General features: G+C 41.2%; 1 protein-coding gene across 1 annotated transcript in view; it reads left to right on the top strand.

The window, feature by feature from the left end:
• The first annotated feature begins 3,411 nt into the window (after positions 1–3,411).
• Positions 3,412–27,080, top strand: part of LOC124612435 (peptidyl-prolyl cis-trans isomerase FKBP8-like) — a 67,840-nt gene continuing 44,171 nt past the window's right edge. The window contains exons 1-6 of the mRNA XM_047140645.1: positions 3,412–3,596; positions 3,879–5,101; positions 14,837–14,971; positions 15,487–15,695; positions 15,816–15,954; positions 16,051–16,218. Of these exons, the coding sequence (XP_046996601.1) occupies positions 3,881–5,101; positions 14,837–14,971; positions 15,487–15,695; positions 15,816–15,954; positions 16,051–16,218 (1,872 nt within the window). The 5' untranslated portion in view covers positions 3,412–3,596; positions 3,879–3,880. The remainder of the gene's footprint in view (positions 3,597–3,878; positions 5,102–14,836; positions 14,972–15,486; positions 15,696–15,815; positions 15,955–16,050; positions 16,219–27,080) is intronic.

The following is a 27,080-nucleotide window of genomic DNA, read 5'->3' as shown; positions in this document are numbered from 1 at the left end:
CGGTAGACGGGATAAAAGAAAATTTGCAGACAGCGCTTTGCGCGATCCAGAAAAAGGCGTACCTAGGCTGCTTCCAGAAGCTGAAACGGAATTGGGAGTGATGTATCAATTGTGGAGGATATATTTCGAAGGAGACCATGCACAGTAAGAAAAAGGCAAGCACAGAAAGAATTTGTGGGCAATGTTCCAGAATTTATTGAACAGACCTCGTATCTGACCACACAGCCCTGACTATGGAAACTGGTGTAGGGAATGTAGATACAACTAAAAGTGACACATTTATGTATTAAAGAAAATTCAATTATAATAAACCTAAGAGGGCACTGGACAATGAAAAATAGGAACCAGCTTACAATGCAACAAATGTGAATGATTGATGGGAAAAGTTGCGTAAACTATTCAATAAAACTTTCAATGAAACATGTCGTTTAGTAAAATAAGTAATCAAAGCTATTAATCACAAAGATGAGAATTTCTCTCCAGAAATCATTGAACTGAAAGAGAGCACAAAAGACTGTTCGGACTCTTTAGAGATACTAAATTACAATACTGTTTAACAAAATACAAGCTGCTCAGAAAAAATACGGAGATTCCTTGACTAACCTTAAAGCTTATAAATATGCCTATCGAATAAGCAACTCAACCTGTGTTAGTAAAACAGCCTGGAAAATAGTGTATGAAGAATGTGGAAAACAGCAATCTCATAAGCACACGAGCGTAACATTAAAAGAAAATGACGATATAACAAATGATTCAAAAGAAGCGTGTGATAAATTCTTACAGATGTTTAGTACAGGTGGTACAAATGATTCAAAACTTCAAGCTAAAATGTATTGAGGCTGGGGTGACATTAAGCCGCCCCTGAAGGAATGCAGAGGAGAATTAGTGAGCCTTGGATATATCTAATAAATATTTCCCTCTGCCATGGAGAATTTCCTGTGCTTTCGAAAATCACTGAAATTCTACCAGTGTATAAGAAGGGAATAAAAACTGACATGAGAAACTATAGGCCAATATCCTTAACTTCAGAGCTTAGGAAATTATTAGAGAAAATAATATTAAATTAACTTGAGGCATAGTTCATCAAACATTATTTGTTTACCAATCTACAGTAAGGTCTTAGAAAAGCAGTAGCAATGTATATACATCAAATATTAGACATGCCAAATGGAGATAAGGTAATAGGTACCTTCCTGGATATGAGTAGAAGTTACCTGCTATTTGGAAGACAGGAAAAAGTGTGTCAAGCTAACTTATAAAAGAAGTGAAGAGTTGGTAGCAACCTAATTAACTCACAAGATACTTCAATATTGTGTGCCTCAAGGAAGTATATTGGGGCCCTTCCTGTTTCTTGTGCACATTAACGATTTAAGTGAACCCCAAAACTGCAAAACCTATGCTAATGACACATCTTTTGTCAGCTGGGGCTGTGATATGCAAACTACTACAAACAGTAGGGAAATAAATTATTAATTTCTGTCAAGTTATCTTACTGCAAATAAGCTACTCGTAAATAAAGAGAAGACAGTGACAATGCAATTTACACTTAGCTATAATCAGAACATAAACAGAATTCTATTTACACCTCCATTGGCCCTTGGCTACACAAACATATACAAATTTTTGGGCATAACTGCTGAGGAACGCCTGTCATGGAAAGAACATATAGACCATATCTGTAAGAAAATGAGTACAAATACGTACCTACTGAAAAGGGTGTCAGCATTCGTAGATCATGATAGCTTGACACAAATGTACTTCAGAGTGATACGTCTACATCATTAGTATGTTATTAAGATACGTGGCAGGGCACCAGCTGTCTATACAATCAGGCTCTTCAAACTACAAAAAAAAAAAAAAAAAAAAAAAAAAAAAAAAAAAAAAAAGAAAGAAAGGCGGTAAGAGTGGTAGCTAAGGTAAACAGAAGAGAGGAATCTTCAGAAAATATGAAATACTAACCATCTACACTGTGTACGTTCTGCATGCAATAATATTTGTGAAACAAAATCCAGAATATAAGGCAACAAACAGTAATGTATGTAGGGACAATCCACGGCGAAGGGAAATCTTTCACCGAACTGCATGTCAAAAAAATGCTGCAGATCATAGTCCACCTACAATAGGAAACATCTTTTATAAAAGACTTCCATCTGGCCTCAAGACAGCTAATTTAAACACTTTAAAGAATAAACTTAATCATTTATTAATAGGGGAAAAAATTCAGTGGAAGATTTCAAGTTGTAATATCCCTTTAACAGTACATATAGCATAAGTTTGTTTTTACAACACAAAAATGATAATTTCGAATCTTCACACACTATATCAATGCATGCATTTATATTTCAAGTTGTAAGCTATCTGTAAAACAGTGTTTATACTATTAGTTAGTTTTTGGAACGAAAAAAAAGGTAATTTCTGACTTTCACTACTTATATCAGTGTGTGCACTGAAGTATGTTAACTAAACCTTTGTATATGTGAAGTAATATCTATGACAAATTCCGAAGACTGATTGTTATATGGACAGCAAACAAACAAGTAAACAAGCATTCCACTTCCAAGACTCTGTCCATTCCATTAATTCTTGTTATAAGCCCTTTGTCGTTTCTGGCAGAATTATGATGTCACTGGCAAATCTATAAGTTTTTATTTCTTCTCCCTGAACGTCATTTCCTTCCCCAAATTCTTCTTTGCTTTCCTTTGCTGCTTCCCTTTCATGCCCTTTGAGTCTTTTAATTGGAGTCTTGTTTAGGTAAAGTTGTAAATACCATTTCACTCTCTGTATTTTACCCCTCACGGTTTCAGAAGTTGAAAGAGTGTATTCCGTGCAATATTGTCAGAAGTTTTCTCTAGATGTAGGGTTGCCTTTCTTTACTCTATATTCTAAAATAAATCGTAGGGTCAGTATTGTCTTTTTTCGGATACGAACTTCCCAAAGGTCATCTCCAACCAGTTTTCCCATTCTTCTGGAAATAATTCTCGTCAGTATTTTGAAATCATGACTCATTAGAGTGGTACTGTAGTTCGGTAATATTCACATCTGTCAGCACTTGCATTCTCTGAAATTGGAATTGTTATATTCTTCTTGAAATCTGATGGTATTTAGCCTGTCTCATACCTCTTGCGTACAAGATGGAATAGTTTTTAGTTACGCGCATACAATCCCAGTTAAACACAAATGTTGCTGATATTAATCAGGTGAAATTTGACCGTTGAGTAGATATTTGTTTTGCATAGAAAGAAACCTTTTGTTCCTACTGTAGCCTTAAAGAGTTAATCACTATTTAACCCATTACAAGCATAACCTCGTAATGTGACCCTATAATTTCTTTATGTATTCAAATATGATTTTTCATGGCCTATCCTCTTCGACTATCGTAACTTTGGAATCGCGAAAATAATATCTTTGGGAACTGTAAAGTTTTGCCAATCACCTCCCGGTTAAGTAAGAATGTTTGTGAGTAATGCGGCGTGTTACGGGTTCGGTTTCGTAGAAGTTTGTGGTTGACAGTAGTGCCTGAAATACCCACCGAAATTGTGTATAGCGTTATCACGCGACGCGGTTGCACCGAATAATTAGTGATTATCAAACTCCTGGTTTGTATAGTATGATTCATATTCCTGTTGTAAATGTCATAGGATGTTTCGTTAATTCGTCCGGCTTTTTTATAGTTCCTGTATTTTTAAAAAGAAATGTTTAATATCCAATTTTATGAATTACGTACGGAAAGTAAGTCGCTGAAGATATGTGTTGTTTTAAGTTATTGCTTCACCAATGGGGTGGTTATTTATCTTCAAATTAAAAGTACTAAACCTAACTGCGCAAATTGTACGTTGCATTAGTAATGAATGTTCATTTTTTTTTAATTTGTCGCACAGATATGGAAAGTGGCGATCACATTCATACCGACAGATTCGTGTCGAGTTCAGCGGAGCATTCTAAACCACAGCAACATGCCGAATTGGGAATGATGGAAAATTTACGTAGCAGTGAAGAGCTTGGTTTTATGGGAGACAGGCACATTGAACACCAGCCAGAGGATTTTCTTTTCGGTGGGGGCGTGAGGAAGGATAAATTTGTGCCTTCAGCGACCGACGTTAATCAATTTATCCTTCATGAAAGCAGAACGAACGTACCAACAGAGGAAGGGTTATTAGCTGCCAATACAAATGTTGGGAAGCCCAGCGAAGCAAGTGAAAATGAAGATTTAGGTGTTGCTGAAAGGACACACAATTCTGCTTTTAATGTCAGTGGCCAAGATAGTTCAGGTAGTGTGGACATTGGGGAGAATGGGCTTAATAAAACATCGAGCAAAATTGCGCCAGAGAACGGACAAACAGCAACGGAAACCGAAGAAAATCGTGATGGTATTAACAGTTTTACCTTTCCACAGTCAAATGATGGAAGTATCGCTGCTCCGGACAAAACAAGTGATTCAGTGCTCAGAGATGAGGTAGCAAAGGACTCGGATAATACTAATCTACAAACCAACATGGATGTACTGAAAGTAAGTCCCCAAATTAATAAGACTGACGCTGAAGACTTTAAATCAAATGATAATTCACTCACACTCGGTGAAAATGCAGATCTCAGATCTGATGATCACTGGTCAAGTAACAGTAAGAATGTGCAACAAAGAGAGTCTTTAGGTCCGAGTGAACAGAAATCTGAGAATGAAAATGTGAAAGAGAGTAGTGAGAATAGTAATAATTCTTTTATATCTAATGAAAAGTCCGAGATCCAAACAAAGACTGAAAGTGATGAAATTTCAGAAAGTGAAAAACATCTAAAATTTGTTTCACATGAAGGTGATAAAAAGGACCCTGTAGAAAGAAAGCAACAAATTGAGTTTGAGGACAAGCATTCTGCTTTGAATAAAAGTGAAGGAGATTCTGTGGAAGAGAAAAAACAAACTGAATCACCTGCAGTAGCTGGAAACACACATCTAGGAGAGAATCAGGAAGACTTAAAATTAGACACGTCTGGTAAACAAGAGGAGACAGATGAGAACACTGATAAAAGATCTGAATTACCAGTATCAAAGGATGAAACCGAAGATGAATGGCTGGATATTTTGGGCAGTGGACATCTTAAGAAGAAGGTATGTAATATTTCTTTCAGGAGTCTTTTGCAGTTAATGTCAAGTAAAACTGATATTTGCCAAACATTCATGATGATATTTCATAAAAATTATTTATATGTCTATGCAAACATTATAATTAGTGCTAATAATTTATAAGTTATGAAGAGGTGATGGTTTAAAACTACTGCTGATACATTTTTGCAAAAGCTGTGTAAGTTAACGACATTTGTGCGTAGAAACTGTAATGCTTGTGTAAGTATATGCAAGCAATGCACCAGATTGCTATACTAAGCAGTCAGAGATTTTACAATGCTTTGGACACTATACTAATTATGGTTTACACAGTAAGAAATGGTAAAGTAGCTGGCATTTGGAGGTTTTAGTCTCTCAAACTAAATTACTGTAGGAGCTGTGGGTTGTTAATATAATATAAAAATTGAATTAATGGTACCCAGAAAACAGGTTTGTTCAGTACATTGTTTCTGCCCTGGTGCCTCACATAATTGGCAGAAAGGAAGGAAAGACCTTATATGAGTGGTAATAAGTTTTAATATGAAGCGAAGCTTTGGTGATGTTTTATATCATCTGTATTGACAAACATTAAAAATCTGACTTCAAACTGAAAAATCCTACTTCAAAGTTTGAAAATGACCTCTTTAAGTGAGGGACAGTGAAATGGATATTGTAGAAATGGCAGACTAATACGTGAATACTGATTGCAGCATGAAATGTATAGTGTTGACCAGAAAAGAGGAAGAGATCAAAGCCATAACCTTCTGTTTGCTAACTTAAATCATTCTGAAATCATCCCGCATTATTTTTCCTCCACAGGAGAGTATTAGAAACTTTTTCATTGAGTTACTGTCATTATAGTGTTGCATTAGTATTGCCTGTAAACTGTAGGTTGATTGATTCACATTGAAACCTAAAAGTTCTGGTAAGTTCTTGATAAATGTGTTCTGTCTGCACAAAAGATAATTCCTTTCATTTTGTTGTAGTGATTCAGGTAATGGAAGAAATGACTGTGTGTATCAGTGCAATTTACTCTTTATGATACATATATTGCTTAAATTAAAAATTATGACTACATGTGTGAGTGATAGCTCAGAAGAAAAGTTTGGTTATGGAATATCGACTTTGTTGTTCATTAATAGAAATTTTTGACAGCTTTGTAATAGGTTTGTGGGAAATCCTTACCTTGGTGGAAATTTTGTTGTTTAATTTGTTTAGCTACAGTGTCATGGAGTGATTGGCAGAAGGGTGGTTGGACATTGTATGTGGTACTGGAATAATAAGTAAATACAACACAGTAATTGGCATGTGGTATTGTACATAAGTGAATAATGAAGTAGGCCTAGCAATAAAGAATCGAATAAACACACATAATAACTAGCTAATATAAACAAATAAAATTTATAGGGTTACGGAATGGTTGTAGTGTAATTATATGCTAAGACACAGTGTCAGTGCAATTGCAGAAGCATGTGTATGTTGCTGTAAGTACTACTTCATTGAATATAATTGTCAATTTTGTGTGTCAAATGTTCATGTTTCTGGAATACAAGTGTTTCTGCGAATTTATATGAAAAAATTGTCATGTGAAATGTTCAGTAGCTACTGGACTTTTTAGATATGACAATGTGTGGTGTTATATATGGACAGCATATTTGGAGGTTGGTGCGTTCTTGTGGTAAATTTGATGTCCGCAAAGTTCTTGAGTATGTTAATTCCAAGTTGCATTCAGAGGTTGTGTGTCTGGGGCTTGTAATAGCCCTGGATCCTGCTGTGAAGTACTGCTCGCACAAAGTGGGTTAACACTCAGCAAGGTGGTTGGAGGGAGCGACTGGCATTTTCTATTTATGGTCATTCCCATAAATCACTGTGCAGAGTGTCAACTTTGTTTGCATGAATATCCACTTTCTGGGTGAGGAAATGTGGGCAGACTATATTGTTTCTGTAGAAGAATGGTGCATTGGTGGGCTATTTTGTAAATGTGGGAAAGCTGTAAAAATAAGTTTCTATTGCTCATACCAGTGACCTATCTGTGGTGCTCTCGGGAAAAGGACATAAAAGTATGTCCACATGATGCCTCTTTCCTCGTGTGGGAATAAAAGGGGATGCACAAATATTTGTGGAAAGAGTGCATGCACGCATGGGCATTCTTGAATCCACACATTGCCTAATTGTGCAAGGAATCTGCTATAGATCCCCCTCTTTGCTTGGGAGGTTGTGCACTTTTGTGATGAAAAGGGGACAGGAGAGAGAGAGAGAGAACACAAAAGTAACTGTTGGTAAAGAAGTATCTAAGGTAACAGAGTTATGAGAAATATATAGTGGCAAAATTTGTTCGCAAGTTTTGGGAGATGGTGAGATTTTAGATTTTCACTGGGAAAACAGCAGTGGCAGTAGTGCTAGCAATAACATTTTGTTAGCTGGTAACTGGCAACTTATCAGTTTGACCTATTTCTTTTGCATTTCAGTGATTGCTCCTGAAACTGAGAAATACTTAAGGGAGTCTATTAGTTGATATGATATGTGGAGGTTAATTGACTTGCGTTGCATCAGTTGTATTTCATTTTATATAAAAAAAAATTTGTTCACACAGCCATACATTATTGAAGCGAAGGGGTCTCTCACCTTGCAACACATACAGCAAACAACTTCACACAATCAACCAGGGTGTCACAGTTCACTGAATTAAGTAGGTTCTTCAAAGTTACCATCTAAAATGCAAAATCTGCAGAATGTTCACACAAATGGACTTACTGAGGTGGATTTGGAACCACCGACTTAAATCATGCTGCATAAAATTTTGATCTTCCAACACTGAATGTTCTTTGTCATACATGGTTAAAGGTTCTTCAGTACTTCGGATCATGTATCTTTTCACTTTCACCACTTTTTCTCCTGCATCTATTATAATAATAGTGTCTCTTGTTGGCACTGTGGCAGGAACACTCTCATCTGCTTTTGAGAATGACTCTGCAGTTTGAACATGGGCCATTTTTGGTTCACTTTCCTTTTGCTTCGTCCATCGTGTTTTTATGCAGATGTAATGCGCTAAAGAATATTTTTATTACATGGGGGCACTGGTATAACTTAAAATTTACACCATTCCATTCTAGGAGCAAATAATTCAGCAACTGAATTGACATTTGATAAAAATTCCTCAAAAGTTGCTAAAACTCCAAATTTTCTTTTTCATTGAAGAGGGTAATTAGTTTCGCTCGGGCGTAATCATGCGCATGTTCAATAAATTCTCTGTGCTTTCTTAAGGTATGCACTTTGTAATTTGACTTAGCTGACCGCTGCTACTTAACAGGACTAACAACCACCTTAATAGTTGGGGATTCAGGGAATGTAATTCTTCTTTTGCAGATGCAAAATCTACATCATTCTTACCAGAGGAGACTACTTCTTGTTCATTCACTATCTTGATATCCTGTTAAAATGTTTGGATCTGAGGAAGTGATATATATAAACATCTTTACTTTAAAAGAACCTTGAAATTGATACTCACAATCTCAACACAGAAGAAGAAAATTTTGTACTAGTCATATTCATTAATAATTTAAAGATCATTTATTGGTTTTGTAAATAATAGATTTCAGCTATCAATTGTCCTTTTCAAATTTTGTTGGCAGATCTAGATTTCAGCTAGAAACTAGCCATTCTCAATGCACTATCATTATTGATCAATGCACGTAATGCCTGTTGGTCAGGCTTCATCCACAGTTCGTTGAGTTGTATTCTATTATTTGCAAGTCAATAACAGTTGCTGCGTGCAACAGCTTTCTGAATGGAAGGTAACCTGATTTATTGTTTTTGTTTTACCACATTGGTCCAGTAGATGGCTTTTTATTTTCAAAATTGAGAAATTCCATAACCAGTTGCAGAACCAGAAGCCATGACTGGGAAGGGTGGATTGGTGATGAATGGTGTCACATTGTGTTCAGTGATTAATCGTTGTTCCATACTACGCCAGATGAGCACTGTCGGTGATTATGGTGGTGACCTGGTTAGATATCCAAATCCAGTGGTTTAGTTGGTGTGTGTTTCCACACCAGAGGGGGTGCAATTTCATACTGATAAATGAGGTCATTCCCACACAGAGCTCACCATTCTTTGGTGATATTGTGCATGGGTACTACAGGGCCCCAGCCTTTCCAGCATATTTTCCCTTTCTGTGTTGCATGTCGGTCCTCCTATATTTTTTCCTGTCCCTTGGGGAACATGTCTGGGATATTTTTCGGACATTGTTCAGAGCTTTTAGTTGCCTGACATCAGAACAGTCCAACTACTTTTACTTTATTTCTTCATTCTCCAGCCGGCTGGAGTGGCCGTGCGGTTATAGGTGCTACAGGTTGGAGCCGAGCGATCGCTCTGGTCGCAGGTTCGAATCCTGTCTCGGGCATGGATGTGTGTGATGTCCTTAGGTTAGTTAGGTTTAATTACTTGTAAATTCTAGGCGACTGATGACCTCAGAAGTTAAGTCGCATAGTGCTCAGAGCCATTTGAACCATTTGTTCTCCATCTCTTACCCTTCCTCCGCTTTAGCATTTGCAGTTCCTATTTGTTTTTTCTTCCTACCTGTGCTCTCCTGAAGGCCGGTTCATGCGTGTGAAGCATAACAGGTGACTGAGTAATGCGTAATTCCCAACACCAGGTTGACTGAAAGGCAGGGTTCATATGTACTCCCTGGTGCAGGCCAGACTGAGGATGGGGTGATTGTGTGAGTTATTACCTTTCCAAATTGCCAATTGGTCCCCCATCAGGAGTTCGGGAAGTGTGAACAACCACCTAAGACGGGTGAGCCCTGTCGGAGGGCGGACACCCAGTTGGAAGGAGCGCGCTATTGGAGATGCTGTCAGTTATGGAGAATTTTCTTGCAATGAGCCAGTCACCATTTCAGTCTACGTCTACTAAACGTAAATGGGATAGGGCTAGAGATCAAAGAATCTCCCAGCTCCACCGAATGCTGAACACTTTGCATGGTACAATTTATACTAGGCTGCTCAATGGTCTGAGAGAGAAATCCAGACTTAACTCTCTGATCAGGGTTTCGTTGTAGTCCGTGGGATAATGAAAAATTTTGATGCAACCTTAGTGCCAACCTGCACTTTTATCAAGTTTGACAGAGTAGTGCTTCCATCTAAGATCAAAACAGGCTATGAAGTCATCACGGTTCGACTGTACATTCCAAACCCAATGTGCTGCTAACCAGTGTAAATGTTAAAACCACAGTCGGATGTTCTGTTGAAACAGGGATGCTTATGAGGGGATTGCCCACCTCCTCCTTCCTGCTATATCAATAATGGAAAAATTTTGATGCAACCATGCAGCCTCATCCCGAGAATGTCTGTTGTATCTCAATGAGCTGGCTGTCTAGGAGACCTGGGCGCAGGAAAAAGTGCCCTACCCTCTCACTCACAAATTGTTGGCTAATCGAAAGCCCTGTGTTTTACCATCTGGTGCTTACAGTACCATTTGTCCTACACCTCGCCCGATGGAGAATGTGGCCATGCGGACTTGTAACCTCAAATTCAGCACTGCAGTTGTAAATTCACCCATTATCACAGTAGCATCCATGTCTCCTCCTCCTCCACCTGTGCAACAAGCCACCAAATCTTCGGCTCAGACTGTGAAATCACCAGCTACGCAATCGGTAGGCCAAAAAGGGCAACAGCTTGTTCATCGTATTGATTGGTTCGTTCAGGTGCGTACTCGAGTGACCTTTTCCTGTGTGCTACCTGTTTGCTGATTCATACCCCACCTACATGTAACCTCAGTCGGCAGCTTTCGGAGGCCGACTAGAGGCTTTATTCCTCCCTCCATCTATGAACATTTTCCCAGTTGTGATGACCAGGTAGTGTACCTCGCAAATGTTATCCTTACTGCTGCTGAACATTCCATACCTCACATTTCATCATTATTCTGCTGTGTCGCTGTCCCCTGGTGGTCAGGTGCGCCATAACGAGATTCACGCGTGGAGACATGCTCTCTGCGTTTTTAACTGTTTGTTCTGTGATGGCGAACTGTGTTCGTTATAAACAGTTGTATGTACAGTGTTGTCACATTTTTTGTAATGGCAAAAAACTTAGCTGGATTTCATTAACTAGTTCTTTCAACAGTTCCACTCTCTCTCTTCCTTAGTGCAGGGCAACCTCAATCAGTTGTCTGAACCTCGTCTAGTGGCTAGTGTTGCTGCCTCTCGATCACGTGGTCTCAGGTTCAATTCTTGGCCGGGTTGGGGATTTTCTCTGCCTGGGGACTGGGTGTTTGTGTTGTTATCATTATCATCATTCATGACAGTGGCTAGATTGGACTGTGTAAAATTTGGGTCATTGTACGTGTGCTAATGACTGCACAGTTGGGTTTCCCACAAACCATCCACCACCACCACCACCACTACCTCTGTTGGTTCTCTGGGACAAAGGTCTATTTCCTGATTTCCAGTCTGACCGTAGCAGGTGTTGTCATTGTGGACCCTACAGCTGTCCAGTACCTTGGGAAGCTATTTTGTGGAGTTTCCAAGCTCCAACCCCTGTCACCCTGCCTTCCTTGGAAACAAGTGGAGGCAGCTCAGGTGATACCCTTCTCCCTCAGAATTGTGAGTGCTACAAGGTTACCTATACTCTGAGGGAGCTACATCATGCTCTCACTTCATCCCAATCTTCCACCCAAGGGCTGGACAGTGTTCACATTAAGATGTTGCAGCACCTTTCTTTCACAGGCAAGCACTTCCTCCTTCATATGCACAACCGCATGTGGGTAGATGGTAGGTTTCCCAAATGGTGGCATGAAGCAACTGTCGTACCTAGACCTAAGCCCGGTAAGGACAAACATCTTCCTTGTAGCTACTGCTCCATTTCTCTCATCAGCTCTGTTTGCAAGGTGATGGAATGTATGATTCGTGGCCAGTTGGTATGGTGGTTCGAATCTTGAAATCTACTAACTGTTGCACAGTGTGGATTTTGAGTGTGCCATTCTGCAGTCATTAATGGTTTTCCGCAGAAATACTAGACTGGCCATGTTTTCTGATATGGAGAAAGCCTAGGGCACATGCTGGAGGACTGATATCCTCCGTACTCTGTACACATGGACTTTTGAGGCTGCCTGCCCCGTTTCCTTCAAAAATTTTTGAAAGACCAAGTTGTTCTCTGGCTCCCTTTTCGTTGACAACTTTGCAGTCTATTGCATTGCTCCTTGAACTTGTCTCCTTGAGTGGTGTCTTCAGCAATGTCTTGATAGTCTTTACTCATGGAGTATCAGCAGTGGCTTTTGCTTTTACACTGACAAAAACGTTTGTATGAATTTCTGGTGGTGCAGTGGGTTTCTTCCACCACCTTTACATCTTGGGCCTGTTGCTCTTAGTTCACAGAAACTACAAAACTCCTGGGACTGTGCTTGATATGAAACTTTCTTGGTCCTCCTACATGTATTTGCTGCCTGCTGTGCCTGCTCCCTCAGTGTACTGTGTATCCTAAGCAGTACTTCCTCTGGAGCGGATCAGACCACCCTCTTCCGTGTGTACCGTTCCCTTGTCCATTCGAAACTAGACTATAGGTGTTATGTTTATGCATCTGTCGATATTAATGCTGTCTTAAGTATCTACCATTGTGGAATCCATACGGGCACTGGTGTCTTTTACACTGGCACCTTTTGCACTAGCTTAGTCTCCATGCAGGAGCTGCTGCTGAACTACTGCTGTCATATCGGTGTGATGTGATGTGTTCTATTCAGCAGATACACATGCTGTTTGTCTGACATGTACATCCAACCCTCCAATGCTTCCTCCTTTGAGGACTTCTTTGACTGCCAGTATGGAGTGCGCCCCTCTTCTGTTACCTCCTGTAGTTGCTTTCGACTACTGCTCCAGCAGCTTGACCTCACGCTACCTGCCCCTTCCACGATTGGTGTAAACCCTTCACCACTTTGGCTTCATGTGACTGTCTGTGTTCACATTGGATTTCGTTTGCTTCCTAAGGAAATTATTCCATATTCAATCTGTCACTGTAAGTTTCTCGACCTTTGTGTACACTGATGGCTCTCAGACTGACCGTGGTGTTGGTTGTGCCTTCATCGTTTGTACTGACGATTTTTGGTACAGTAGATCTCTACGCTCTGTATCAGGCCATGCAGTAAATCTGGAGACACAGGCTTTTCAGTTGTCATCTGCTCCAATTCCCTGTCTCTTTCAGAGCCTTGTGTACTGTACATAGTCCATCACTTAGTGCAATCGGTCCAAGAAATGTTCGACGTGCTTACTCTTAAGGGAGCCACCAGTATGTTTGTCGGTTCTTGGTCTCATTGGTCTGACAGAAAATGAGGCTGCTGATGGTGCTGCCAAGGCTGCAGTCGTCCTACCTTGGTCTGCTATTTCTTCCACCTCTTTGGATGATCTCCATGTAGCCATCTGGTGGCAGGTGGTGTCACTTCGGTATCACCACTGTTCTTCTCTTCAGAGAAACAAGCTCCGGGAAATTAGACCTCTCCCAGCAGCTTGGCCAACATCATCTTGGCCCTCTCGCCAGAAGGAGATCAGTTTAGCTATGCTGCGTATTGGGCACTGTTATTTTAGCCATTGTCATTCGTGGCGATCCCCCAACCACTTTGTGCTCATTGTCATCAACCTTTGACAGTTCGCCATTTCCTGGGCAAATGCCCTTTCTTTAACCACTCACATTCTCATATATTCGTGCCATCTGAATTATCAGCTGTTTTAGTGAAAGATGCGCGGGCTGTCGATCGCGTTTTACTTTTTGTCTATCGTAGCAATATGGTGATGGAAATTTATCTTTGGTTCCAGAGCTCTGCTGTTTCTACAGTATATTTTCTGTGTTCTTAGCTCTCTTGCCTTCTGTCAATTGGGCTTAATGGAAATTTTCTTTTAAGTTCTTTTGCTTCTTGATGGTCTAAGGTTATGACTTGGGCGCTCATGACCTTAGTTGTTTTTACGCCCTAAAACAAACGAACAAACTCATACTCTAAAGTTCTTTCCAAATTTGACATGATTTTGTAAACACTAAAATAATATCGCATATCCTCTCAACCTGTGAAGTTTCATTTTGTCTCCTTCACTTTTTTCTGTGTAAAACAATGTTTGTGTTTGTCTTGACATACTGGCAGCCTTGCAGCTCATTCTGAAATATGATTTTATTGCATGGAATGACTGGTGATTACAAGATTCTAGTTCATTTTAAATGAAATTTTGTTGTTCCATAGACTCAGCTAACAATGGATTAGATTTCCATGTTCAGTGAACCATCAGAATATCATACTGTGGGGTAGAATGAGTACATTGCTTCATAAATATTAACATTTTTTCATTTTCATACATTATTTTTGTATGAAGCATGACTAGGTTTTACCAGTAATGGGAATAAGCAAATACTCGCCTTACATTTGAGTATTGAGCAAGTTGACAGGCATGTAAAAAAAAAGAGCTTGGACATAGCCGATTAGTTTTCAAACTTACTTTCTACTCTAGAGCAAAATTTACATCATGCAGATATTCATGAAAAGCTTGTGAGCAGTTTTTGTTTGTTTGTTTATTAGGGCTTTATTTATGTGGAATCATGTGTAAAAGTAAACATTACTATCAGAACAATTTCATAAAGATACCTCTTACAAGATTTTTACAGCATGTCATTAATTTCATAAACTCGGCTACTGTGTGTGTGTGTGTGTGTGTGTGTGTGTGTGTGTGTGTAATATGCAAAGATTGATTTGATAATCTTTTATCTCTTACAGATCATTAAAAAAGCAGAAAATGAGTATAGGCCACAAAATTTACATATATGTGAAATAAATTTAGAGGGGCGCCTTGAAGATGGAACGGTAGTAGAAAAGTTTGAAAATCTCAAAATACAAATTGGTGACGTTGAGGTAAGTACTCAGCTGAACTTCATTGTGATTGTATCGCTGAAATACAAAATAATGTTATGACTTGCTAAAGTGCACTTATGGCATGCCCAGTGTTTCCCTTGTAAGCTGCCATTGGTACCTGGTTACCATTTGTAGCCAAACAGGTGATAGTATACAGTAGCCAGTGAGAATTGTTCAATCTTATCAGGTTTCTCACAAATATTGCCCTTTCTTTTCTGAGTCTGTCAAGATTTTACAGGTATTGGTTAGGATAGAACCTAATAGGTCATCTTAACTTAGAGTAAAACAAAATACCAGCTAACTTTATTTATGAATTGTTGGAAATTATGGAGCAGCTGTGCAACTGGAGACCCACACCAAACTTAAGATTCATCATGTTCATTTCCCATCATTCATCACGTGAACTGTTACCAACAGCAGCATGCAACAGAAAAGTTGTTACACCGAAGTGCATTTTCATCTAGGACTCGTTTTCTTACCAAGGCTTCTCATTTCAAAACCTTTCTCATATGCAGGTCATACAGGGAATTGATTTGGCTCTACCTCTTATGAATGTGGGTGAAGTTGCTTTGCTGGAAGTTGGCCCACGATTTGCTTATGGGAATTTAGGTCGCTCACCAGATATTCCACCAGATGCAAAGCTTATGTATACAATTGAGTTACTGAGTGCCGAAGGTGAACCAGACCTAGAATCTCTTTCCATTGCCCAACGCAGAGAAATAGGGTAAGGATTTGTGATTGTGTACTTTGTACATGATTTTAGAAATTGGTTGAATGTGATGTTAACTAATTACAGTGTTTTTGACTTAATATCTTAATATGTATTACACGTATTTCATTTTAGCGATAAAAAACGCGAACGAGGAAACTGGTGGTTTTCCAGGCAAGAATACTCATTTGCTATACAGAGTTACAGGCGAGCCATAGAGTTTCTGGATGAAGCTGAAGGTGGATTCTCTATTGAGAAGAAAGATATTTCAGAGGTAATCATTCAATTTTTAAAAGTACACTTATGAACATTAGTTCATTTCCTGCTTGATCAAGTAATTATGCACTGATTTGTTTCCAAATATTTGTAGGATGCGGAAAAACAGTTGCAAGAACTACTAGAAGATAGGTTGAAGGTATTCAATAACTTGGCTGCAGCTCAGATGAGGATAAAGGCATACGATGCTGCCCTGAAGTCAGTAGATAATGTTCTTCGTTGCCAGCCTCAAAATGTTAAAGCTCTTTTTAGAAAAGGAAAGGTTAGTATCAAACAAATATATATTTTTTGCTGAAATAAAAGGTGTGTTACTCCTAAATACGTTGTAAATTTTTTGTGTAATGGTTCTTATACAGTATCTGTTGTCGATGAAATAGCTTCAATTTTGATTTGTAGAGATGAAAAAAAATTTCTATTTGGAAAACTGGTGTTTCGTAAAAGGGATAGTTCATTACATCCTACACTAAAGAAAATTGCAAAGATGTTTGAAGTAACAGATTGCTTATGCCATTGCAATACATATTTTCTCATGGATTTTATTTTGCTAATACCACTAATTAAAGTAGACATCAGCTAGTGTCATTTGTGGTAAACTCCCCCCATACGGCCCTTGCTGTGGCTGGGTGGCGCCCGTGGGGCGAGCCCCTGATCAGAGTGGGTGGTACTAGGGTGGACGCCTTGCGCATGAAGCAACAAAAGCTTCACCAGCATGACCATTCTGTGACCGTCTCAGAGTGGTAGCAGATGTGACACTCCTTCTGATTCTTCAGCCTTCCCCTCCCCGGCCACCCCCCTGGGAGGAGGGTCAAGCTCACCGGCTGGGGTTGATACCTTTCCCCTGGTACCTTGTTTGTAACAGGACAGATGGCGGAAGTTTTGCCATGACCAAGCCTTTGTTTTTCATGGAGACGATTGAAGAAAAGTATGGCAAAGTGGAATCGATGAGTAAAATGCAGTCAGGTGCTTTGCTCATAAAGACCTCTTCTGCTACCCAATCTGACACCCTGCGTGCTTGTGGCCGTCTCGATGATGTCCCAGTCTGTCACGCCCCACCAATCTTTGAACTCAGTACAGGGCATTATTTTCCGCAGAGATCTTTTTCTCCAAACTGATGAGGAGCTCCGTGCTAACCTCTAGTGGTGAGGGGTTTGTTTTTATCCACCGTGTGCAGCGAGGCTCTCCAAACAATCGTACCGCTATGGGCGCCTTTGTCCTGGTCTTTGAGGGGATGTCCTCCCAGAGAAGGTCAAGGTAATGGTGTATCGGTGTGATGTAAAACCTTATATTCCACCACCGATGAGATGCTTTAAATGCTTACGGTTTGGACACACGTCTTCCCGCTGCACCACTGATCCCCTCTGCGGTGACTGTGTGCGACCCCTCCGTGAGGGGAGTGCCTGTGCTCCCCCACCAGTGTTTGTAAATGGTCATGGACGCCATTCTCCACACTCGCCTGTATGCCCGGTGTTCGTGAAAGAAAGGATTCAAGAGTACAAAACCTTAGATCAGCTCACCTACACTGAGGCTGGTCAAAAGTACGACCGGCTCCATACCGTGTCTGTCTTCTAGTTTTGCTTCCGTTATGTCCATTCCTCCTCCTACCCCCTCCTCTTCCCAGCCCCACCCCATTCACTCCATGCCTTCAGCCTCCTCCTCCCTCTCCCCCTCCCCGTCAGTACCCATACCCACCCCTTCGGGTGCTGCTCCCCCTCCCACGCTGCAGAAATGCTCCCCTCCTTTGGCGGCCACCAGTACTGGAGCTCCCTCCCGGGACTCCTCTTCCCGGCACCCCCTTGGAAGGTGATCTACGGCTCCACATTGGCAGTGCGATCCACGACCGGTGGGCGCCAAGATTGCTCGGTGTAATTCTGTGCCCGCCCTCGCTGAAGTCTTCCCTCAGGGTGTATACGACCCGGGACAACCGGGAGATTCGGGAAAATCCCGGGAATTTTTTCATCCGGGAGAAAACCGGGGAAAACCCGGGATATTTTTAGAATTCCAGGAATTTTCATTGTTTTAGTTGGTTACATTTTTGTAATTATGACTGGTAAGAACCGAAACTCTAACAAAGGATATTACTGTATCCCGCTACTGCAGAATAATACTTCAACAATACAACATAAACAAGAGGAAAAAATGGAAAATAACTTAAATTGCAAAGGAAATTTGCCATATACAACGACGACACACAGTGCTCATGCATGCGTCTGCCAATTGAAAATGTCAGAGGCTTTAGGAAGACTATGCAGTGCTTCATAACATCAAATTGCTTCCAATGAGCATGAAGTCGCAACTGTTTACATTCAATTTGTTCTAGCAGTTACGTGCGGGCTCATGCGCATGTGCAGTTGAGTCACGTTTGAGTAATAGATTCTTCCGCTTCTGGCTACAGGAATGTGGCTGTTGGCTGTTCAAGCAGTCGCAGCAAGCAGCTAGATGCTGCCGGGAAAAGGGGGTGCCAAATTCACGTTCTTGAGGGAAAGAACTAGCATCTAGCCCACGTTTGCCTATCGATTATTCATATGATTTTGAAACGCTTCCCTGTTGGTTTTTGGACATTTTTGAACACATTTTAAGTTGATTTTTGAATGCGTGCACAGTGTACGTGATGTCACTGTCAGGGGAATCCTCGTTGCATCTAGAAATAAACTTTCCGCAGACAAAAGGGGACGGGGCTATACGAGCTGAGGGAGTAACGCCGAACGGATGAATGCCAGTCGCTGTCTGATTATGTGGTTGATTGGGTTTGTGAATGATCAGCGTTGTAATAATTACTAGCGAAATACATTGACTCAGACTACCAGAATGGAAATAAACGACTGACAGGAATAACAGGAGAGAAAGATTACATATTATCTTCTAGGTGTATCCAAGAAAACGAAATTTTGACAGAAAATTTTTGGCCAGATCGCTACACTAGTAAGGACCATTAGTACAGTCCCCGGCTAGCAGCCATTTTTTTCTATTCTGGAAGTAATGCGGAAAACGTGTTGTTTGAACACGTAATAACGCCTAACCGGAAAATAATTAAGGGATTCTGGCAGGGTTAGTGAAGTTAATTGGCAAACAAATTTTGACAGTGGCAGCAATAGCTACAGAATTGACTATGATAAGATTGTTTGTTAGAACGAGGAAGGAGAAGAAACGGGCACATCACACAAATTATGGTAGAATAAGAAGATTCCAAATTTATATAAAAATTTTGTAATACTACTTTTCGATCTCGTGCTTGAGAAGCTGGTGCGTATGAATGAAATGTGAAACTATTTCCTAACATAAAGCTTTTTGCTTGTAGTAGGCCTAATAGGCATTTGATATTGGTACTTATTGGATTATATTCTGTCGTGGTATAAAAATGGCCATTTGTGCCAAAACAGTCTCGTTTATTTGGTGTGTTACAAAATTGCTGCCATATTAGAAAGGCCTATTTTGTTTTATCTAGCAGACAGTGACAAAATAGACGTAATCAGATCGAGAAACCACACCAGTCTTGGGTATTATTTGTATTAATGGTGTTTCCAGTAGTAGATAACGACATTTCGAATTTTCATTTAGCAAAACGTTTTACGAGGTAATAGATTCTTCTGCAGAAAGGAAAGCACGCCCTGTAAAGCTGTAGCAAGATTAGAGAGAAAAAAATTCTAGGAGCTAAGGTTTGATGAAATGTGTAATTTCTTACTTATCTCTTGTCAGTATTGGTTTTATATATCCTATATTTAATTTTATGTCACACAAAACAGCAAGTTATTAACTAACAGGCAATGAAGAGTTCAGATTTTGTGCAGAGTTCTTGTTCTCTCGATTACAAGTAATCCCATCCGCTATTAATTGCGAGATTTTTTTTTAAAGAGGGGCAGGCTGTCAAACCGGCCGACTAGGAGCAGGAGAGGCACCGCAGGACATTTCAATTTCCTTTCTCCTGAATATAGTTTGGACGTGCGGTAGAAAAATGCTGTATGAAGAGGCGTGGCACTGCACTTACATTTTCTCGAATACGTTTGTTTTGTGTTTCAGACTTTTCAGAAAGATGTGCACTACAAGGTGAACATATTTTGAAAATTCGATTTTTTAGTATTGACCTCGGGTCGCAAATGTAGTAGATCCATGGCTGATGCACAGAGCAATCTGAGCTGTAGTGGGTAGTCTCCACGTGACCCGTGTTTACGTTTAGTAATTTTGCTGTTTCCCCTTCGTTTACTCTCACGTCAAATGAAAACAAATCTGATATCTGTGGCCAGGAGCTATCAAGTGAATTAAAACACATTCAAATAATTACGGAAGCCTGAAATATGTCATTAGTTTCAGATTTTATTTTAGTTCCACCTTTCTAACAGTGAAGCATTAATCGCCTTGCAGAACAATGAAGTTATTTTTGTCTGTTTGCTAAAGAAATTTGACTTACGTTAACCTTTTCCGCAGAGGCAGTCAATTTATTTGAAACGAAATGTTTAATTTCACAGTACTGGCTAGTTACAACTGTTCGCAGCATTTCAAGTGCATGTTTGCATTTTCTAGCACGTATGGCATTATGCCATATTAAAGAACCAAACATGGTATAATACAGTACTGGTGCTCCAAGAAAATTTACATCCCGAAAACCACACTGAAAAGCTTATTATCAGGTCGAGGTCTACGTCATTGGGAATCTGGACATACGAATGTGCCCTTTAAGTATGCACTTTAAATGTGCACAATTTAATATGGTTCACGAAATTCGGATGCTCTTGCAGTATCCTCTGATGTCTTCTTTCTTTTGTGACGTAATTTATGATCTTTCAATGTTTTACACGTACGTACATATGGGCTTCCTACGTCATGATAGCTACCCAAGCGCAGTGTCGCCTGTTATCTGCGCTCTCTGACAACTGCTGAAATGAACCTATTTCTTACAGGTCGCAGGAAAATATCACGAATGGTGGTTTGAAAAGCGTTACTTTCAAAGTAAATATCCTTTTACGTAAGTTGAGCTATGTGCAAGAATGTACCATGAATTTATTAAATCACAGACCGTTTGACTCTCATTTAAAAATCAACTCTTTGATGACGAGCCATTTAGAAGAATTTCGAACCCTAAAGATCAGATATTTATGTCATTATTAAAAATTTTACTGGCACATTTGTGTGATATATCTTAAAGTGTAACACGCGCAAAAAGATCAACAGTATATGCGAAAGCTTAGCTTCTTTTGCACCTTGATACCAATATTATATGTGAAAGCTTTTCTTTTCTTGTAACAACACTATGTATATTAATTTAAACTATTAACTTTCTCTGTTGTGTGTTCGTGTTACGTAACAGTGATGTTGCTGTTGGCTGACTACATCACGTGTCCTCTGAATATCCGCTGTCATTGGCTGGCGAGATCACGTGACATAAGCTACGAACGGATTACAAAATGCATCGAAATCTCGATTTCAGTGATTCAGAAAGTAACATGCGATGTTTGGTGGAATTCTGACATATACTTTAGTTATACAAAAATACGCAGCGTACATGTTGCTGCACATCAAAGATATTTCCAAAACGTGTCTTTTTTCCTTGAGTTTCGTTTTCTAAAGTGCCGGGAAATTGTACGCCCGTGTATAAAGCCATAACCATTCAAATAATTAATAAGGGAAAATATACTGTCACCCGGGAGAAAGTGTATTTTTAACCGGGAAATCCAGGAATTTTTGTTCCTTGTCCACGTATACACCCTGTCCCTTATCTTCCTTCTAAGAGAAGCAGAAACACAAGAACAAGGGCAAGGCCCCTCTGGTTCCCCCTGAGGTGCAGCTTTACCCTCCCCCAGTCAATGGACCAACAGAGTCTGACTCCACCTATATGGATATTACCCCATCCTTATCAGTGTCGGATGGCGACTCGGCGGCGTGACTGACTCTGGTCCCTTTGCTTCCCCTTTGGACTCCAGCTTGAGAATCCTCCAGTGGAATTGTAATGGGTATTTGTCACCTTCCAGAGTTGCAGCCCCTTCTTTCCTTCTACTCTCTCGCTTGTATTGTGCTCCAGGAGACCCGTTTTGTCAAATCTTACTCACCCGCCTTTCATGGGTTCCACACTTTGTCGGAACCGAATTGGCCCTTTGTGGGCTTCAGGTGGTGGTTGCACCTTGGTCCTCAAGGACACTTGGTAAATGGGTTCCCCTCCATACCACTCTGGAAGCCATTGCTGTCAGGGTCCATCTGGCCACTCCGATCAGTCTGTAATCTCTACTTCCCACCTGACAGGCCGCCCACATCCCATGCCCTCACCACCCTTCTTCAAGAAATCCCTTCTCCCTTTCTGCTGTTAGGGGGCTTTAATGCCCACAACCCTCTTTGGGGTAGTCGTACAACTACTGTCCTGGGCAGGACGGTTGAAGCTGTTCTGGCAGGGCTTGACCTCTGTTTGCTAAACACAGGCACTCCCACACACTTTGGTGTGGTGCATGGCACTTTCTCTACCATTGACCTCTCCATCTGCAGTCCTGGCCTTCTTCCCTCCATTCAGTGGGGAATCCACAATGACTTATGTGACAGCGACCATTATCAGATTGTTTTCACCTTCTATTAGTGTATCTCGCTCCATCACCCTCCCAGGTGGGCCATATCTAAGGCTGATTGGGGTGCCGCCTTCTCTGTTCCCATCCCCCCTGTACTGCCACACAACAGTGTTGATGAATCTACCCAGACTTTGACTGCTGCCATCCTTACAGCAGCTGTTTCAGCAATCCCTTCTTCCTCATGTTCCTCACGCTGGAAGATGGTCCCTTGGTGGACTCTGGAAATTGCTGCAGCCATAAAAGATCGCTGCCGTGCTCTTAAACACTTCAAGCCGCATCCTTCTACTGCTCTTCTGGTCTTTAAACGACTCCGTGCCTGGGCCCGCTTTTTAAAGTGCTTTTTGCTGTGGCTGCTCTACGGTGGATGACTTGGTGCGCCTGGAGTCTGCTATCCGGTCAGCTTTTGCCCATCGGCAACACCTCCTTGCAGTCTTCTTTGATCTGCATAAAGCCTATGACACCACCTGGCACCACAACATCCTCACCACCCTTCACGAATGGGGCCTTCGTGGTGCTCTGCCCATTTTTATCCATAACTTCTTCTTGTCGCTTTTTTCGGGTTCAAGTTGGCTGCTGCTACAGCACTCCCCATTGGCAAGAAAATGGGGTTCTGCAGGGTTCCGTGCTGAGTGTCCCTCTCTTTCTCATAGCCATTAATGGACTGGTGACAGCTGTTGGGCCGACAGTGTCCCTCTTTTGTATGCTGACGATTTTTGTATCTACCTCACTTCTTCCATAATGGGCTCTGCAGAATGCCGTCTACAGGGGGCAATCTGCCGGGCTCACTCCTGGGCCCTCTCCCGTGGCTTCCAGTTTTTGGCGGCCAAGACGTATGTCATGCATTTCTGCCGTCGCCGTACAGTCCATCCTCATCCGGAACTGTTCCTCGATGGCCAGCCCCTCGAGGTAGTGGACACCCATCGCTTCTTGGGTCTGGTATCCAATGCCCGGTTGACATGGCTCCCTCATCTTCGCCAGCTGAGGAGGACGTGCTGGTCCCATCTCAATATTATTAGGTGTCTGTGCAATATTGCCTGGGGTGCAGACCGCTGTGCAATATTGCCTGGGGTGCAGACCGCTGTGTTCTCCTGTGATTGTATCAAGCATTGGTCCAGTCTCATTTAGACTATGGAAGTCCTGTCTATGGTTCTGCGTCGCCTTCGACACTGCGGATCCTAGACACCATCCACCACTTTGGGGTCCAACTTGCGACTGGTGCCTTCCGGACTAGCCCTGTACTTTGCCTTCTCACAGAGGCAGGGATTTCACCACTGCTAGTTTTGCACCAACAACAGCTGATATCTTATGTGCTCTTAATTCGCTGCACCCCAAAACACCCTAATTATGGTCTCCTTTATCCAGACACAGAGATCACCCTGCCGCAGCGGTGGCCACGATGTGTGCTTACCATGGCTGTCCGCATTCAGTCGCTCTTTTCTGAGCTCCAGCAATTCCCTTTACCACCTCTCTTCTCTGCTCACGCATGTACCCCTCCTTGGTGCGTCTCTCGGCCACAGCTCTGTCTTGAACTCTCAGTCGATTCAAAGGATTCTGTCCCTCTGATGGCTCTTCGCTACCAATTCTACTGTCTCCTCAGTTCATTCCAGGGTTCGGAAGTGATTTGTACTGATGGCTCCATGGTTGCTGGCCGCACTGGTTTTGCTTACACCTATGCGCGACACACAATTTGGTTCCTTGCCCAATGGCTGTTGTGTTTTTACTGCAGAATTGGTAGCCATCTTGTGCGCACTAGACCATATCCGCTCTTGCTCAGGAGTATCCTCCACCATCTGTAGTGACTCATTGAGCAGTTTGCACGCTATCGGCCAGTGCTTCCCTCGCCACCCGTTGGTCATCGCTATCCAGGACTCCCTTTCTCTCCTTGCTCAATGTGGATGCTCGGTGGTTTTCATTTGGACCCCAGGCCATGTTGGGATCCTGGCATTGAACTTGCCAACCGACTGGCTAAGTTAGCTACTACTAGGCCATCTCTTGCTATTGCCATTCCTGAAATAAACCTTCGCTCGGCATTATGTCGTCAGGTTTTGGGCCCTTGGGATGCAGAATAGCACTCTCTTTCTTTACCGAACAAGCTCAGGGCGTTTAAGGATTCTAAAACTCCGTGCCCGTCCTCCTTATGGGCCTCTCGTAAGGACTCTGTCGTTCTATGCTGGCTTTGCATCGGCCTTACTTGGTCGACTCACGGTTATCTCCTCCGTCGTGAGGACCCCTCTCTCTGTCGTCGTGGTTGACAGTTGCTCACATCTTATTGGACTGCTCCAACTTAGACACCGTGCGACAGACTTTGAGCTTTCCAGACTCGCTACCCCTAGTGTTGGCTGACAAAGCCTCAATGGCGGATCTCGTTTCACGTTTTATTCGTGGGGGGGGGGGGGTATTGATGGCTTTATTTAAGGGAGGGACCTACCACCTTATCGGTGAGTGGAGGGGATGGCAGGCCCTCTTCACCCCGTCTGGATTGGCTTCAACTGGTGGCTCATCCCGGCCCTCTGCCTTCTCACACCTTTCCTTATGGGGTCTGATGTCTTGAGCATCTCTCTTGTCTCCTGTGCTGCTTCCTTCACACCCCTGCCATTAGTCACTTTCTTTCCCTCACCTCTTCTTCCATCCTTTCCTTCCTTCCCTGTCAATAGTTTTATCATTTTTATGGATATTGTAGTTCCCTCTTTTAATGTGGGATTTTATTGGTTTTAGTTAATATAAGGTCGGAGGGACTGACGACCACATAGTTGAGTCCCTTCTCCAACCAACCAACCAACCAACCAACCAACGAACTTGTGGTCAACTCTTGCCCAATAGAAATTTTTAAATTGAAAACTTTGTCATTTCTATAGAACGGAGGAGCTATATGTCCATGTTATTAAATAAAATATGGGCTGAACTATCACGTGGAGTGTCAGCATACTGTTATAGTTAATATTGTCTTCTGACTGGTCTGATGCAGCCTGCCGTGAATTTCTCTTGTGTACCAGTCCTTTTATCTTGGAGAAACACTTGTAACCTACATCCTCAGTTAGTCCCTGAATGTATCCCAGTCTTTGTTTTCCACTACAGTTTTTACCCTCTTCAGCTCCCTCTAGAACAATGTAAGTTACTCTCTGATATCTTAACAGATGTCCTATTATCCTGGCCCTTCTTCTTGTCAGTGTTTTCCATACATTGCTTTCCTCATTGATTCTGTGGAGAACCACCTCATTTCTTACCTTTTCAGTCTAGCTTATTTTTAGTATTCTTCTGTAGCACCCCATCTCAAATGATTCTTTTCTCTTCTGTTCCAATTTTCCCACAGTCCACGTCTCACTGCCATACAATGCTGTACTCTAAACATGCATTCTCAGAAATTTTTTTCTCAAATTAAGACCTATATTTTATACTAGTAGACTTTGCTTGGCCAGGAATTTATACAAACTAATTCCATCACATCACAAAAACATTCATTTGAGAAAAATATGGAATTAAAAGGAAGTATTAACTTTCAGATTGTGAAAGTCTAGTACTTCCTTCAGATGCGTAAAATGAAATAACTGTTTCTAGCTTTCAGAACTGTTAGTTCCCTCATCAGGGGCAGAAAGCTGGTAGGTTTGGGAAGTATGGGCAGATCTTAGACTTTCCTTAGTCTTCACAACCTGCTGTCCGGGTTACTTGGCTGTTTGCCCCAGTATTCATCCACTTTGTCTCCTCCCAGCGCATCGGGTCTTCTGTATACAATTTATTATTTCGTAACTGTGGTTTATCACAATGATAGCTTGGTAATGTTCACATGTCAGCTCCTGCATTCTTTGGCATTGGGCTCATTACAATCTAAGAAATGTCTGAGACTATTTTACCAGTCTCACATATCTTGCATATTGGATGGAACAGTTTTTTGTGGAAGATTTCCTCAAGAATCTTGATAACACTGAATGTTGTCTACTTCTGTTGCCTCATTCTGACATAGGTCTTTCAATGCTCTGTCAGTTCCTTCCCGCAGTATCTCATCGCTCCCCGTTAATCCTCACATTCCTAGATCTGAATGAGCTGCCCTTCTTTCTAACTTTATCCAGCTATCCCTTTTTGTTCCTCATTAAAGTACTAAAAATTCGGAAAGCTAGGACGATTTTTGAACTATGTCTGTGGACAGTACATAGAATTTCACCTCCTTAAGATATGTACTACTCAGCCTTACAGTTTTATAGTTACCTCAAGTCAATTTTCCTTTTGATAAATTTCATACCTCATGTTGATAGTAAAGAAATTTTTGGCAGACTGTAAATGATTGACCACTCACTGAATAGTAAACAGTTTGAGTAAAAAAATGCAAGAGCACATGCTAGCTTTATGAAAGTATTTTTTCTGAAATATGAATGCTAGCAAGTTTTCATTCCCTTTAGTGTGTGCCTGTTGATGACTCAATGCTTCATCTATTCAGCAAGTGATCTCATTTACTTCTAAATTCTTCTGTACCTCGTGTTTTATTCAAGGGTTCTTGTTGCACCATACCATTTTGTCTGGTTGTTTCTATGTTGCTTTCACTATTTAGTTTCTCAAAGCTTTCCATTCATCTTTCATTGCATCCCTTTCA

The sequence above is a fragment of the Schistocerca americana genome, chromosome 4, assembly GCF_021461395.2.
Source record: "Schistocerca americana isolate TAMUIC-IGC-003095 chromosome 4, iqSchAmer2.1, whole genome shotgun sequence".
Lineage (NCBI taxonomy): Eukaryota > Metazoa > Arthropoda > Insecta > Orthoptera > Acrididae > Schistocerca > Schistocerca americana.
The sequence above is the reverse complement of the archived record's forward strand: the minus strand, read 5'-3'. Positions and strand labels throughout refer to the sequence as shown.